This window comes from Liolophura sinensis, chromosome 6 (genome assembly GCF_032854445.1).
Source record: "Liolophura sinensis isolate JHLJ2023 chromosome 6, CUHK_Ljap_v2, whole genome shotgun sequence".
NCBI lineage: Eukaryota > Metazoa > Mollusca > Polyplacophora > Chitonida > Chitonidae > Liolophura > Liolophura sinensis.
In genome coordinates this window covers 28710980-28725273 of record NC_088300.1, presented here as the reverse complement: position 1 = coordinate 28725273, position 14294 = coordinate 28710980, and the positions used below count along the sequence as shown (strand labels likewise).

The window sequence follows — 14294 nt, the reverse complement described above, 5'->3', positions numbered from 1 at the left end:
ATTTGAACTTAAGTACATGAGCTAAATTCATGAAAAAACGCGTAATTTCCCTTGTGTTTACGTATTACATTCTCGAAACACAAACAGGAAATCTCCTTGGGATCAAGGTGTTTCATCCATCGCCATTTCCCGCACAAGGGAAGAAAAAATAGAAGAAGCCATAGTTCAATATTTGGGTGAATTATTGAACTGTGATAAACGGTCACAATGTCAAAACGACGTATTGATGTTGGAGATGCGTATTCAAGTAAACGACAAAGGTATACATGATTATAATTCATTCTGTTATAGGTTTTATAGTTTCGTGTTGTTGTTGTTGTTGCATCATTGTACAACCCCCGCACAGCTTTCACAGGAGCAAATGAGCGATTGTTTATATTGACACATTGTTATCTTATTTAGTGACAAAATGTTGAAGTTACACAAGACTGATTTTATTTTCGAAAATATACATATTTTTTTCATGGACGTGGTGTATTAAACATGTAGTGTGTAGAATTGTATTTTCTGATTAGAACTTACACTTACTGCAGATATTGTGGTAAGAGTAACGGGCTGTTGTAAAGACTAAGGTTATATTTACATATAACTTTCTACGTCACTACTTACGTTAATTCATTCATGCTTCGCTTAATGATGCTGGCCAAATATGGAGGAGACCCTTTTCAGATATGGTTCACGTGACAAAGGCATGTGACACATGCATATGCGCATTCGACTGTTAACATGTTCATCTGTCTTAAGGGCCTCTAATAACCATGTTCTAGCACATCAAATTGAGTGGTGTAGTGGTATAAGCAACTGGCTAAGGACCCAACATACTGTCTCTTGGAAGTTCAGATCCAGAGCGTTGCACAACAAGTTAAGTAAATCCTTTCAAAAAAGTCTAAATTGCGAATTATACAGTGCAACAATGTCATATAAATGACAATGACACAATCTAGAATGATAAATGTCTTACTTAATCTGTTTTTATTTGTTTGCAAACTGAACATCTCCTCATTCAATTTTAACCAATGAAAAATCAGTAAAAGCACATGACGGTGGGGAAAAAATGATGTCAGAATTCATGTGGAAGTCAACAAGTGAATATAACCGTAGTCCTTACAACTTCAGCCTAACGGGCTGCAGCAGTTCTAGGGCGCTTACGAAACACCGGTGTCACCAGCTTATTTTGACCAGTCAGATAACAATAACTACGAATAATGCAGGTGCTCATAGACGTAATTTTTCCATGTTCTGTGGGCAAAATTACGTTTTCCTTTCAACTAAAGTCGATTTTTTTTTTGTTTCAACCGACCGTTTGAGATTCTAAAATTGAGTATTTTTGTTTCTTTGATTTCGCTGCTTTAGAGCGACCCACAAATACTGAATTACTCCATGGAGTATAGATAATTATCTTTAAATAGAGATTTAGAGAGATAAAGTATAGTACCACTTAGGTATCAATGAATTTGCACTTGTCCATGACGAATACAGCTGGATCTCAACGGCCTGAAGTCCTGCCTGGCACACAGCTCTATGTTCAGTCTTTCATAGCGAATGATTAATGTTGTTATCTGGCAATTAAGGTTTTGATTTCACTGCTATAAGCCATTTATCAAACTTCAGACTCCTGAAAATGAACCCTGGATGCAAACTGCATGCTTGCTTAAAAGGAGGAGGTGCCACCTGACGTCAGGGAGAGGAAATCAATCAGACTGCAGTCACTTGCACTACACTAATGTCAAAAACAGAACAATCAGAAACTGAAGTAGGTCAAATTATTTGTGAGGACCAATTTGGTAGAGACCAAGGAAGCTTACTTTTTGTCATGTTCATACACTTGCTTAAGTGGCATTTAGAAGTCGGTGAGGAGATACACTGGACAAGGCATTCTTATGGATGTACATGTACATGTTCATACACCCCTGCACTTCCAACAATTACCTTCTTAAGTCTAATCAACTGTAGAAGATCATAAAGATAACTAAAAGGGAGATAACTCGTAATGCGAAGAGGTTGCTTTGCGAAACTTTGGATATGTTTAGATTGAGTTTCAAACTTTACGTAAAATTTTGAATATTTCTTTCAAAAAACAACCTCAAATTGAATACATATTACCAGTTATTGAGTTTTTTTTATTCAGTTGACGGACTGAATATTGGCTGGTCCAGACGACTTCTATGAATCCCTGTAACGTCACATGATTGGTTAATGCTAGACTTTCGACACTGGTGTTTCTGTATAATCGTGAGCGCACAGTCAGAATTATGAAAAATGGTCACATTTTCCCAGCCTATACTATCGTAGTTCATGAGTTATAGAGAAGGTGGCTGCTGCACAGTAGACCCTGGAATTGTCCTTTTTCGACAGTTTGTGTTATTGTCTTGGATTATTTTTGGTTAGGCCAACCTGAGAAGAGGTTAGTTAATTTGTAGAAACATGCGCCTGACATTGACTTATGCTAGGGAAGATTTATTATGCATGTGAACAGTGGTAAATATTCCTTACCTTCAGTGCAACGTGTTTTGGGCTGTTTCTCTCTGTAGCTTTCCCAGCTGCATTGCTTGACAAGAATTACCCAAAATCCGCAAATTGGTTGCCATGTGACAGTCATCTGTAAATTTTCTTTGCTTATCTACAGTCTCATTTTTGCAATGCATTGTTGAATTGTTGGGAAATTAGTTCTTTACAGTATCATATTTTTATCTGAAATAAAGTCAGTTCCGAAGTCCTTTAAAGCAAGGAAGCAAATGGCGGCTGCCTTAAATCACTGTCGACAGACTAGTCTGGAGGCTTTTTCATGAGAAACAGATACTTTATTGGATTACCATTACAAAATTGCATGGGTTGTTGGAAGGGGAGGTTGTATGAGATTGATTCGGCCAGCTAGTTGTATTTGGAGTGCTTATTTGCGCCGCAATCTGTTCATCACTACTTTTGCAAATGGCAGGACCTATGACCAGATGTTGAACAGCCATATTTATAGCATTCGCTAATTTTTTCCCAATGCACTGGTCAATGAACTCTTAATCATTCTCAATAGAGCGGCTTTTGACTACATGTAGAACTGCGGAATGCTGTTGAGCTTATCACAATATCAACTGTCAGTTCTAGTCAGAAAATTCAGACTACTCCACTGAGAGCCTTAAACTTCCATAGGGTCGGATAAAGTAGCATAATGGGTACATTTCAAATGTATTTTCAGTTGGAACTGTGCTGATCAGATGCATCAGAGAATAGATGGTCATTCAAAGAAAAACTGGTACCATGTGGCATGGAACATCTTGCTGGGTTGTTAATGAGTAAAACTACTCTGAAAAATTGTGTCTTGCAGATTTTAACGAGATAGTTCCAAGGACAATTAGCGGTTCCCTTTTTAGAACAGATTCTCCCACCTGTTCTTCTTTTGCAGGGACACTGGAGAAAATTCAGAGCGTCCGAAGACTGACAAGCCTAAGTCCATTTTTGAAGAGTTCAACATTCCTAGACCACAGCTTCAGTTAAACCCATATTCAGGTAAACTATATCTATTTATTGTAAAGAAAGCATCTTTGAGGATGGCTTTAAACAACAAATAAATATATAACCCTAAATGACCTAAAATTTCATCCATGACTAAGTTCCTCATTTTTTCAGATCTTGGGAGTTCCATAGATTTTAGAAAGGTGCTGTGAGAGGTGTTTGGAAGATAAGATGTTATCCTACTAGGAAAACGCCAATTTTAAAACCAGAAGTAATGTGACATTTGTCTTCAAAAATTGGTGGTGGTCTAGTTTTTAGGTCATTTAGGTTAAATGCAATGTCACTGATATGTCTTAATTCGTGCAAAAAATAAGTTATTTATATTCTTATATAGTCAGTATATTGGTTCATTCCTAGGCAGTAATAGTGTTTTTGATGCTTTCAGGGTTGCCGTACACCCCCAGGTATTATGAACTGTTGAGAAAGCGAATGACCCTCCCTGTTTGGGAGTACAAAGATAAGTTTGTGGATACAGTCAATAATCATCAGACACTGGTGCTAGTCGGTGAGACTGGTTCTGGTAAAACGACACAGGTAAAACATTGACTCAAGAACATGTACAAAAAAAAAAAACACAGCTCTAAGGCAAAGTAGTTTATTGAAATAAGTGTTATAAATGCTTAATACTGGGTTAGAATCAACTGAATTTTTATTTTCTTTATTTTCCATATTTTCCATGGTGATGAAATCTTCAAAAATTTGTTTTTGACTTATTGTGTACAGTTTGAAGACACTCTAACATTGATGACAAAATACAGTAAATTTAAGAAAAAACAAAAAATACAACCAAGGTTGACAGACCTGAAACTGATGGGACCAATTGTCAAAGGAAAAGTAACAATTTTGATCCCTTGATGTTACCTGAAACTCATAAATTTACATATACCTTTATAGCTGAAGTCTATCAGAGTAAAAGTTACTGAAGATGACCCAAAATTTCATACATGACTAACTTCATTTAGGAGTGCTATTGTTCTTACAAAGGTGTGTTAAGGTCTGTTCAGAAGGCAGGGTGATATCAGGGCATGATCTGGCTTCAGAAGTGCAGGGGGTGAAGGGCACCTCATTGTTGAATATTTCGATTCTCATAAATTTTTAAGGGCCTTGGTTCATCCGGTTGACCTCCACCCCACATGCATACCACAACACGTACGTAGCCCGAAGAACCAACTTCTTGCACACTGAAGTCAAATATTCCTTCTTGATGCCGGATCCAACATTAATTTTGAGTACATTTCCGAACTTTAAACCTAAACAACTGAAAGGCATTCATTGCTTTCGCCACTCTGGCAAAGGGATGGCAATTTGCTTTTGCCACACAGAAATTATATTCGCTAAAACTAATGTGGTGAATGGCTACCCCAAGCCCAGCGACTAAGTAGATATAATAAATCTTATAATGAATTCTTGCTGTTTTGTTTTGTTTTTTTTTTTAATTTTTTTAATTTTTTTTTTTTTGGCGCAAAGGGCACTTCAAGGGAATGGCAGCGTATTCGGATGCTGAGAAGGGCTAGATTAGGCCCTGGATATCATATTAGAAAAACACAGCACAGAAAGTAATATTTTAGATATATTGTGCTGTTTGTAATCCTATATTGTTTTCCTGGACAGATCCCACAATGGTGTTTGGAGTGGGTTAAGACAAAGTTTACCAAGAAAGGGGTAGCCTGTACCCAACCCCGTAGGGTGGCAGCCATGTCTGTAGCTCAGAGAGTGTCAGAAGAAATGGATGTGGGGTTAGGACAGGAAGTGGGTTACAGTATCCGATTTGAAGATTGCACTTCCTCAAAAACCATCCTCAAGTAAGTTGAAAGAATTCCGAAATGTGTGTGCTGTATTTTCATGCTCTAAAAGATGTGCTTAGCACAATAATGCTAACTTTGTACTGTAATTAATGGATCCCACATGCCCGATATCACCACCATCACTTGTTGCAGCGACGTCCCTTCTCATTCCATTCTCAGTAAAACGATCACATCACAGAATTTGGAGCATTTCAGTTCATTTAGCTTTAAACTGTATAGATCACGATTGGTCAAATGCATGGTTTTGATGGATAATTCAGAATGATCCGTAACTGGTTCTTCGGAAAAGAAAATACTCGTGCCCTCATCCAAAAATATTGCTCTTCTACATTATACAGTGGATCAAATCTCAACATTCTTTTCAAAATCTTACTTCCAATAGTGTGGAAATAAGACTACCATTTTAGATCAAGAATGTACCAGCCTATGTTTTGGACTACTTTTTACAAAAGTCCTTTGAACCAATATGTAATTTGTTCTACATTTGAACTGAAGGGTTTGATAGCATGAGCAGTCTCTTACTTAAAACAGGAAAACTTATCCATGATGACATAGCAGATCTGTAATTGCCCTTCATTTAAACTGCCATTTGCACGTTACAGATATATGACAGATGGTATGTTGTTAAGAGAGGCCATGTCCGATCCTTTGCTGGAGGCATATGGTGTGGTGATGTTGGATGAAGCTCACGAGCGTACTCTAGCTACAGATATCCTCATGGGGCTCCTGAAGGAGGTCGCCAAGCAGCGGTCAGACCTCAAAATCATAATCATGAGTGCCACATTGGATGCCGGCAAATTCCAGGTGATTATCCAAAGCAGAGATCTTTTGTGTTGAGCTGGGAGAAGTCATGCTAGTATTGCCCCATGTTCTTGAAAGCATTCCAAGAGCATAAATTTTGGTAACCTTCTTCAGAAATCATCCTGCTTAAAATTCCTCTTCAACTCTTGGATCAAGCTTGTCAGGCATTAGGTGAAGTTATCTGTTTTTGCCCCCAAGGCTATGTTAAGTTTACTCCATTACGAATGCAGACCTCATATATATGAAATATTACAGTTTGATGCTATGAATCCTAAAATAAATGGTGCACAAGTGTTATTCTGACTTTATTTTGCGATAAATACTGTTTCTTCACTGTAATGCAAAGTCTGTATCTGTACAGTTTAGGTTTTGTGGCAGGTCAGTTCATCAGTGTGATATTGTAAGAAAACTAGTTATCCAAGAGATGTATTCTTGGTTAATACCAGTAATTTCATACAAGATTGGATAGGAGTCTGAATCCTAAATCACACTGTTAATAGTCTGCTTCTTTCGCTGTGGAAATATCATAGCAAAGTCATGATATCATAGTCTATAGAGATACTTTAAAATATCCAAGTTTCGTCTTTCTCACACAAACAGTAATCACCTGTCTTCAATATGTTAACAGTACCAATGTTCATGTGTTTCTAGAACTACTTCGATCATGCCCCTCTGATGAGCGTGCCTGGTAGGACTCACCCCGTGGAGATCTTTTACACACCTGAGCCAGAGCGAGACTACCTGGAGGCAGCTATTAGGACAGTCATACAAATACACATGTGTGAGGAGGGGGAGGGTGATATACTGCTCTTCCTCACTGGTCAAGAGGTCAGTTTCTTCTCACCTGGGTCATTTAGTTTTTACCTGGGCATGGTTTTCTCCTACAAGTTTTGCAAAAAGATTACTTTAATTAAATGGTTACAAACAAATGTGGTCCTCAAACTTTATATTACCGTAGTGGAGTAAGAAAATATAAACCAGCATTTGAAAATATATATATGACCAGTCTGCATAAGGAAATGTTCAGTAGAGTGATAGCTGTCAACATCAGTTTTTGTTTACTGTATACATTAAAGCAGACATAGTAGCTAGCTTAATATATTTTTTGCTGTAGTGACAATATCCGTTTACTGATGCACAAAGTACATATTTTTATTTGTTCCGCTTTGCAGTATGTTTATTTGTAAAAAGTAACAATTCAATGATATCTTTTTACAGGAGATAGATGAGGCCTGTAAAAGAATTCAGAGGGAAGTAGATAACTTGGGGCCTGATGTAGGAGATATGAAGTGTATACCTCTTTATTCCACCTTACCGCCAAATTTACAGCAGAGGATCTTCGAGCCACCCCCTCCAAAGAAAGCTAACGGGGCTGTTGGCAGGAAGGTGGTGGTCTCTACCAACATTGCAGAAACATCACTAACAATTGATGGTGTTGTGTTTGTGATTGATCCAGGCTTTGCTAAACAAAAAGTAAGCAAGGGTTGTTTACAATCTGTCTAAAGCGTGAGCCCATGTACTGCCAGTCCATTAGCTGATTGGGGAACACCTGGCAACATTTAAACGTCTAATATTTCTACCTCAGATCATCACAATGGAGTCGTGTTATAAACAGTACATTACTACATAAGCTGGTTGTAACTTTGTAGACGTTTATCTACGAAGAGCTTCTGACATTGCCCTGGCTCTTTCAATTATTTGTGTTGAAATGACTCTGACCAGTGAGGTTGGAATGTGAGTAGGTGTGTCTTTAGATTAAGGCTGCGACAAATCCGTATAGGGCTAGGTTACTAGATCTGGCTTTAGGGCTATATTTAACTGTGTTAAAAAATATCATGAAATCATAGATTTGTTTGTTTATTGGGATTTAAAGAAAATTCATTTTGAGATTGTCTATCTTGTGTTAGTAAAATCATAAACTTCAATGATGTATTGGTGCTCTGCAGTAGTAAGTCACCAATTGTGCTCTTTCTGTTGCTCTGTGTGAAAGTAGTTGTCCTTGTTTTTTGGGGTATAAATTTGTGTATTTTCATGCGTTTTAGTGAAATACTATTTCTACAGGTTAATGCTTTGTGTACAGTTTTTATTTAGTAATCATTAAATGTAGTTAGGACACACAGTATTATTTTTGGCCTTGGCTTATGTATGCCGTTATCTGTATGTGTACAGGTATACAACCCTCGTATCAGAGTGGAATCATTGCTGGTGACAGCCATCAGCAAGGCCAGTGCCCAGCAGAGGGCTGGCAGAGCTGGGCGTACACGGCCTGGCAAGTGTTTCCGTCTGTACACAGAGAAAGCCTACAAACAAGAGATGCAGGATAATACCTACCCAGAGATTCTCAGGTCCAACCTCGGCTCTGTGGTCCTACAGCTGAAGAAACTGGGTATTGATGATCTCGTTCACTTTGACTTCATGGACCCTCCAGGTAATAAAACTCTTCCTTTTGCACTTTGGTTAAGTCTTTTAATGCCTACACAACACAGGGTTTTATCTCTGTACCTCGAGCATAGTTTACGTATTCTTCAAAACTTTGTATGAAGTAGCTATAATAGCCCTAGGGGAGAGGACCATTATCTAGTGGTTGTTAAAGTGCTTCATGTGCAATCTCTGGGGTGGGGGTTCAAACCTGACCTTGGACAGAGAATTTTTAGATTCCCCAGCTCTCATTGTTCATGGGGTCTTAGTGACACTGAGTGGTTGACTGCACTTATGTTACTGTTTCTGGAGTCACAATTTAGAATCAGCAAATGGTAGGTAATATGTGTGAAAATCTGTGTGTATATGTGTGTAAATGCATGCAGATGCTCCTGTTTCCTCTACTCCTGTAACAGGCTGTCCATATGTAAGTAAAAATTGTTCAGTATGGCATTAAATAATAATGAAGTTAATAAACAAATCTTACAAATAAAATAGTTGTGAGTGATGAGTAAAGCTCCAGTTAAGTAAATATGAAGATGAACCCTAATATGTTTCAGCCCCCGAGACGTTGATGAGGGCGCTGGAGCTGCTGAACTATGTGGCTGCTCTTGATGATGATGGAGAGCTGACTGAGCTGGGCTCCATGATGGCAGAGTTTCCATTGGACCCGCAGTTAGCCAAGATGGTCATAGCCAGCTGTGACTTCAACTGCTCTAATGAGATCCTCTCCATTACTGCCATGCTGTCAGGTATAAATGTAAATCTGGTGTGATTTACCTGGTTTCAGATTTTTAAATTTAAGCAGCAGATAAGAATTATTTTTCTTCTGAGCGCATTTATGAGTGCATTATGCTTTAGCAAAACTTTGAGTGATTTTTTTATGTAAATCTGCATTTCAAAATAATGGATAGGGCATCCCATAAAACCTAGGCATAAGGACACTAAAATATCAACATTGTGTGAAACATAAAACACATCAACATATTTATATGAAGTATTGGAAAGGAATTTACTACCGTGCTGAGCAGTGCATAGCGAAGCATATCTGCAAGTTTGGGGTGCCCTATCTAACACACTGGCTTTGTTTTAGTTTGTCATTTGAGACTAATGGCGATGGGGATGGGGCATGCTTGGCTCCTATCCAAACCTGTTTAGTCCCACAGTGTTTTGTCCGACCTACGGAAGCAAAGAAAGCAGCAGACGAGGCTAAGATGAGGTTTGCACACATTGACGGTGACCATCTGACTCTACTGAATGTCTACCACGCCTTCAAACAGAGTATGTACATGTATTCATGACTTCAGAATAACAGCAGATGAATGAAAGGTTTTTGAAATAAGAAAAAAATTCAGTTGGCTTTAGGCTTCTACTTTCAAATAGGTATTCGATAAAGACTTTGGCTTTCTCGGTTAAGTTATGTTTTTGTAAAACAAGAACATGGTTATGACTGAAGTCATACGTTTCAGCTGTTTAGGTGTTTGTGAATGAACGGACATAGGATTGCTAGTATGTGCCACTATTATACATACAGCTTTGTATATATATTTGAGGTTGAGTATTGTATATAAACCAATTCCAAGATGTAGGTTTAATTGGTCTTTCATTCTGTGCTGAATACTTCATCACTTATACAGTAGACCATCATGACTGTGGACATGTTTTAGATTTCCTGTCAACGCTGTTTATCTATAAAACAAGCTTCAGATGTTAGAAGCTTGTTTTATGACACAATTTCATATATTTCTGTCTCGTCTTTCAGACCATGAAGATCCCCAGTGGTGCTATGACAACTTTGTCAACTACCGATCGCTGAAGAGTGCAGACAATGTCCGACAGCAGCTGGCGCGTATCATGGACCGGTTCAACCTTCGGCGGTCCAGCACAGACTTCACTAGTAGAGACTACTACATCAACATTCGTAAAGCTTTGGTGTCTGGATTCTTCATGCAGGTAAACAAAAACCAAGAGTTCTCAATTTACTCGGTAGTTCTTCTCAAACGAACAGAATTTTACATGTATACTTGAAAATTCACTCTTCCAAACCAAGCTGTATAAAGAAAGCATATTTTTTTTTTCATAATTATTTTAGTGGGTTGATCTTCATAGGTCTATCATTGTTTGGCAAAACTTACAGGACCGGTATTGGGCTTACTTGAAAGCCTTGTGGATGTGTTTATATCTGCTGGGTTACACATAAGCCAATATTAAAACATGTAGCCATGGCTGTAGAAACAAACTGTTTCTGAAATGGCTATGTGGTATAGAGTAAAACATGTACGATAAGCTTATTAATAGATTCATTTCATCTACTGAACACCATTAAACATAGGAATAATTCGTCAGACATTTCTGTGTAATTTATATTTGTATTTCCTGTGTTCTAAGCATTTGTTTTGTTGTATTTCAAGTACAGATGGGTGAGTTGGAAAATACAATGTCTAAAATATATGTAACATAAAAGTTTGTACTTCAATTTTCACTGCCATTTAGTATATCATACCCTCAAGTTGTCAGACAAATTTATTTCATACAGAATTGTCTGAAATTACATTTTTCTTGGATTTCATAATCGAAACTTTGTTGCTATTTAAGTCGTCATTTTGGTAATACTTTTTTCCATTCACTGTGAAATTGCTGATATTTGGAAAATGTTACTTTTTTGTCAAAAGTTTTCATTGGACGTAGTTAATTCCATGCCTACCTTTGCTGGTTAGATTGCTCACCTTGAAAGGACTGGTCATTACCTGACCGTGAAGGATAACCAGGTTGTTCAGCTCCATCCCTCCACATGCCTTGACCACAAACCCGAGTGGGTCCTATACAATGAGTTTGTGCTGACCACCAAGAACTACATCCGCACAGTCACAGACATAAAACCAGAGTGGTAAGCCTCGCACATGTATTTGAGATATAAAATTCTTTCACGCAGATGTTCTCATTGTGAACATTTTTCCCTAAGTAAATCAGACTATCTGCACAATATTATTGTTGGGCGACTCAGACTCCGGTCCATATAAACATTAAGTATGGCAACATTAAAGTACAACTTTTAAATTTGTTAGTTTGTGCAAATAAATTCACATAGTAGATTCTTAATATTTCTTTGTAAGTCATTCTTAATAATCTTACAATTGTAAGTATACGAAAACAGTTCAGAAAGTAAATTGTAGATTTTGTATTTGAATTGTAGATGAAGTTGTATCTTTGCAAATTGTTCTTAAAATGATCAGAAGTAAGTCTTCTTGTTTCCTTTTGTGTGTGTAAGCTATGTTGTGCGGGCGAGAATGTTGTAAGAGCAGGTCTGATAAATTGATAAAACCTGATGAAAACGGGCTCTGTTTATTTAGCGTGGACAGTTCAGGATTTAACAGTATTGGCATATACTGATTTTTAATATTATTACTGGTTTTGTTATTAAGTTATATATTTCACAATATATCACCAAAGATAGCACATATTGCCTATGCACTTTGTCCATTACAGCATGATACGATTATGTCACTCATTAACTTGCTTATGATCTGTTTTAGGTTGATTAAGATAGCTCCCCAGTACTATGACATGGGAAACTTCCCGATGTGCGAGGCCAGGAGACAGCTTGAGCGGATCATCGCCAAGTTTGAAACGAGACAGTACCAGGAGGGCTTCTGATGAGCCAAGTGACCAGTTACATGTAGTTAGGGATATGAACATTTGCTTGTAGCAGACATATACAAACCACATGCTATTTTATAGGACCAGAAACTGAGACTGAAATGAGGCAGGGGAAAATACCAGATTTCCTTACAGTGACTTTGAAATCCACAGAACTTGTGTAAAGTGTGTTAGTCTTGCAGAGTTTGTAAGTAGTGTACTACAGTTAAGCACTGACTACATTTGTTGATCACTGCTCTGTGTTACCACAGCTGAGCTTTTCTGCTTGGTGTTTTGGCCCTCTTGTATGCAATATGCCTCTTATTACCCATACTGAATTGTCAGGGTTAGTCTGAAAAGTGCTGTTGGTTCTTCGTTTAAGGACAGTCCATGATTCCTGAAAGCAACTTTTCCATTCTCTGCCAGATCAAACCATCAGACCATGCATCCCTCCCATCATGTCACCAACTGTGGGTCGTGTGCATCTTGCTGTGGGAGATTCAAGATATTTTATGGCGACCGATGCATTTAGTGACTGGAATTTATACGGAATGACTAAACATTACCTTACCTACAGTTATACTAAATTATTCTCATATATTTCAAAAAAATGTGCCCAGTCATTACCAGTGTATATTTTAGAAAAGTGATTTGCATGAATTAGGAGTGAGCTTTGTGAAGTTTTGTGGAATCTTTGTATCTTGTTAGATCATGGAGGAGTGAAACTCCCATGGCAAGCGCCCCTTGAAGCACTTCAGCAATGGATTAAATAGGAGTCCTGTTATATTTATTAACAAAATGTGCAATGGTGTAACACAATAGCACTGTGTCTGTCATACATCTTTTTCATGTCTGTGAATACTTTGCTGGAATATTTGTACAATCTTTGATACAGTGTAGTTAAGTACAATATTGTTACACCTTTGTCAACCTGCATGATGTGGGCGGCTTGCGTCACATACACACTGTACATGCCTCTATTTTCACAATAAATCTGGTGATCTTGCATAGGTGATTGCCATTCCATCATCAAAACTAGTTCAATTTTTTGACATCTGTTTTGTTTCTTGCATAGACCAAGTCTTACCTGTTCTAATGAGTCCAGTTACAAATGATTTGACTCATCTTTAGCACTTGGACAGGGATTCTCCCCGTTTTTACTGATTGTGGGATATTGGAGACCAGAAGCAGTCGACCATGCTAGTGTGGCTGTACAGTCCTCAGTTCAGTGAACATCGTTTGTTTTCCACCAATACGGTGTGTGTATGTTTATGTCAACTGACGCTATTGGACATGTAAAAAAATATATATGGTATTTAGCATTCATGAAATACATCTTTTTCAGCATGACATGGAATATGACACAGCGCTTCAGTGTTAAACACCTGACTACTTGGCGTGGGTTCAATCCCAACATTGTTCAGGGACTTTGTAGATTCATCTGCTGTCACTTAATGAGACCTTGATGGCAATAAGCAGTAGACAGTGCTTATTGTGCTGTTAATGCAGTCTTCCACTATCCCAAGACCACTGATCTTTTACAGTTGGGGTAGTTCTTCAGTATAAGCCTGCCAAAGGTTGTTTCCCTACCCCAGGCTTCACATAAAACTGACTGCAAACATTTCAGTGAGAAATCTTTAGTATGGCATGGAACAAAAATCAATAGAAAATAATTAAAGCCAAGCATTGAACTTTGCTATTGATTGATTGGTTGAGGTTTTTTTTTTATTCACCAGTATAATATATACATAATACAGAGACTCACTTATAAAGAACAATATTGGCGGAAGTTAAGGTGTACAGATCTTTCGCTATTCCAGTGTACATAAACTAACATGAAGGCCAGAGGTGAATTATAAAGCACAGATGCCATAATGTATTTTATTTTTAAAAAAATATAAAGCAAAATGAAATGTGCATGATCCATATATGCTGCTATCTACAAGTGTTATCTTTTAAGAAGAAAAGCAAGTAAGTCATGAAGCCAGTTTAAATCTGTTTGTACAATTATATCTGAGCTGTGTGAAGACAAAAAAACAGGTACATGTCTGAATAGATTTAGGTAAAGATATGCTCCTGGGGCTAATCAGTTTCACCAACATTGATCAGTTTTGTTATCCTCATTGA

At 37.7% G+C, this 14294-nt stretch overlaps 1 protein-coding gene across 1 annotated transcript; it reads left to right on the top strand.

Annotated features, from left to right (window-relative positions):
- The first annotated feature begins 121 nt into the window (after window positions 1-121).
- Window positions 122-13202, top strand: LOC135466332 (putative pre-mRNA-splicing factor ATP-dependent RNA helicase PRP1). The gene is made up of 13 exons (XM_064743766.1): window positions 122-260; window positions 3398-3501; window positions 3893-4041; window positions 5119-5309; window positions 5915-6116; window positions 6765-6941; window positions 7332-7586; window positions 8283-8541; window positions 9092-9283; window positions 9690-9812; window positions 10294-10484; window positions 11249-11418; window positions 12065-13202. The coding sequence occupies exons 1-13, from the start codon at window positions 208-210 to the stop codon at window positions 12183-12185; spliced, it is 2187 nt and encodes a 728-aa protein (XP_064599836.1). The 5' UTR covers window positions 122-207; the 3' UTR covers window positions 12186-13202.
- Window positions 13203-14294: the final 1092 nt, after the last annotated feature.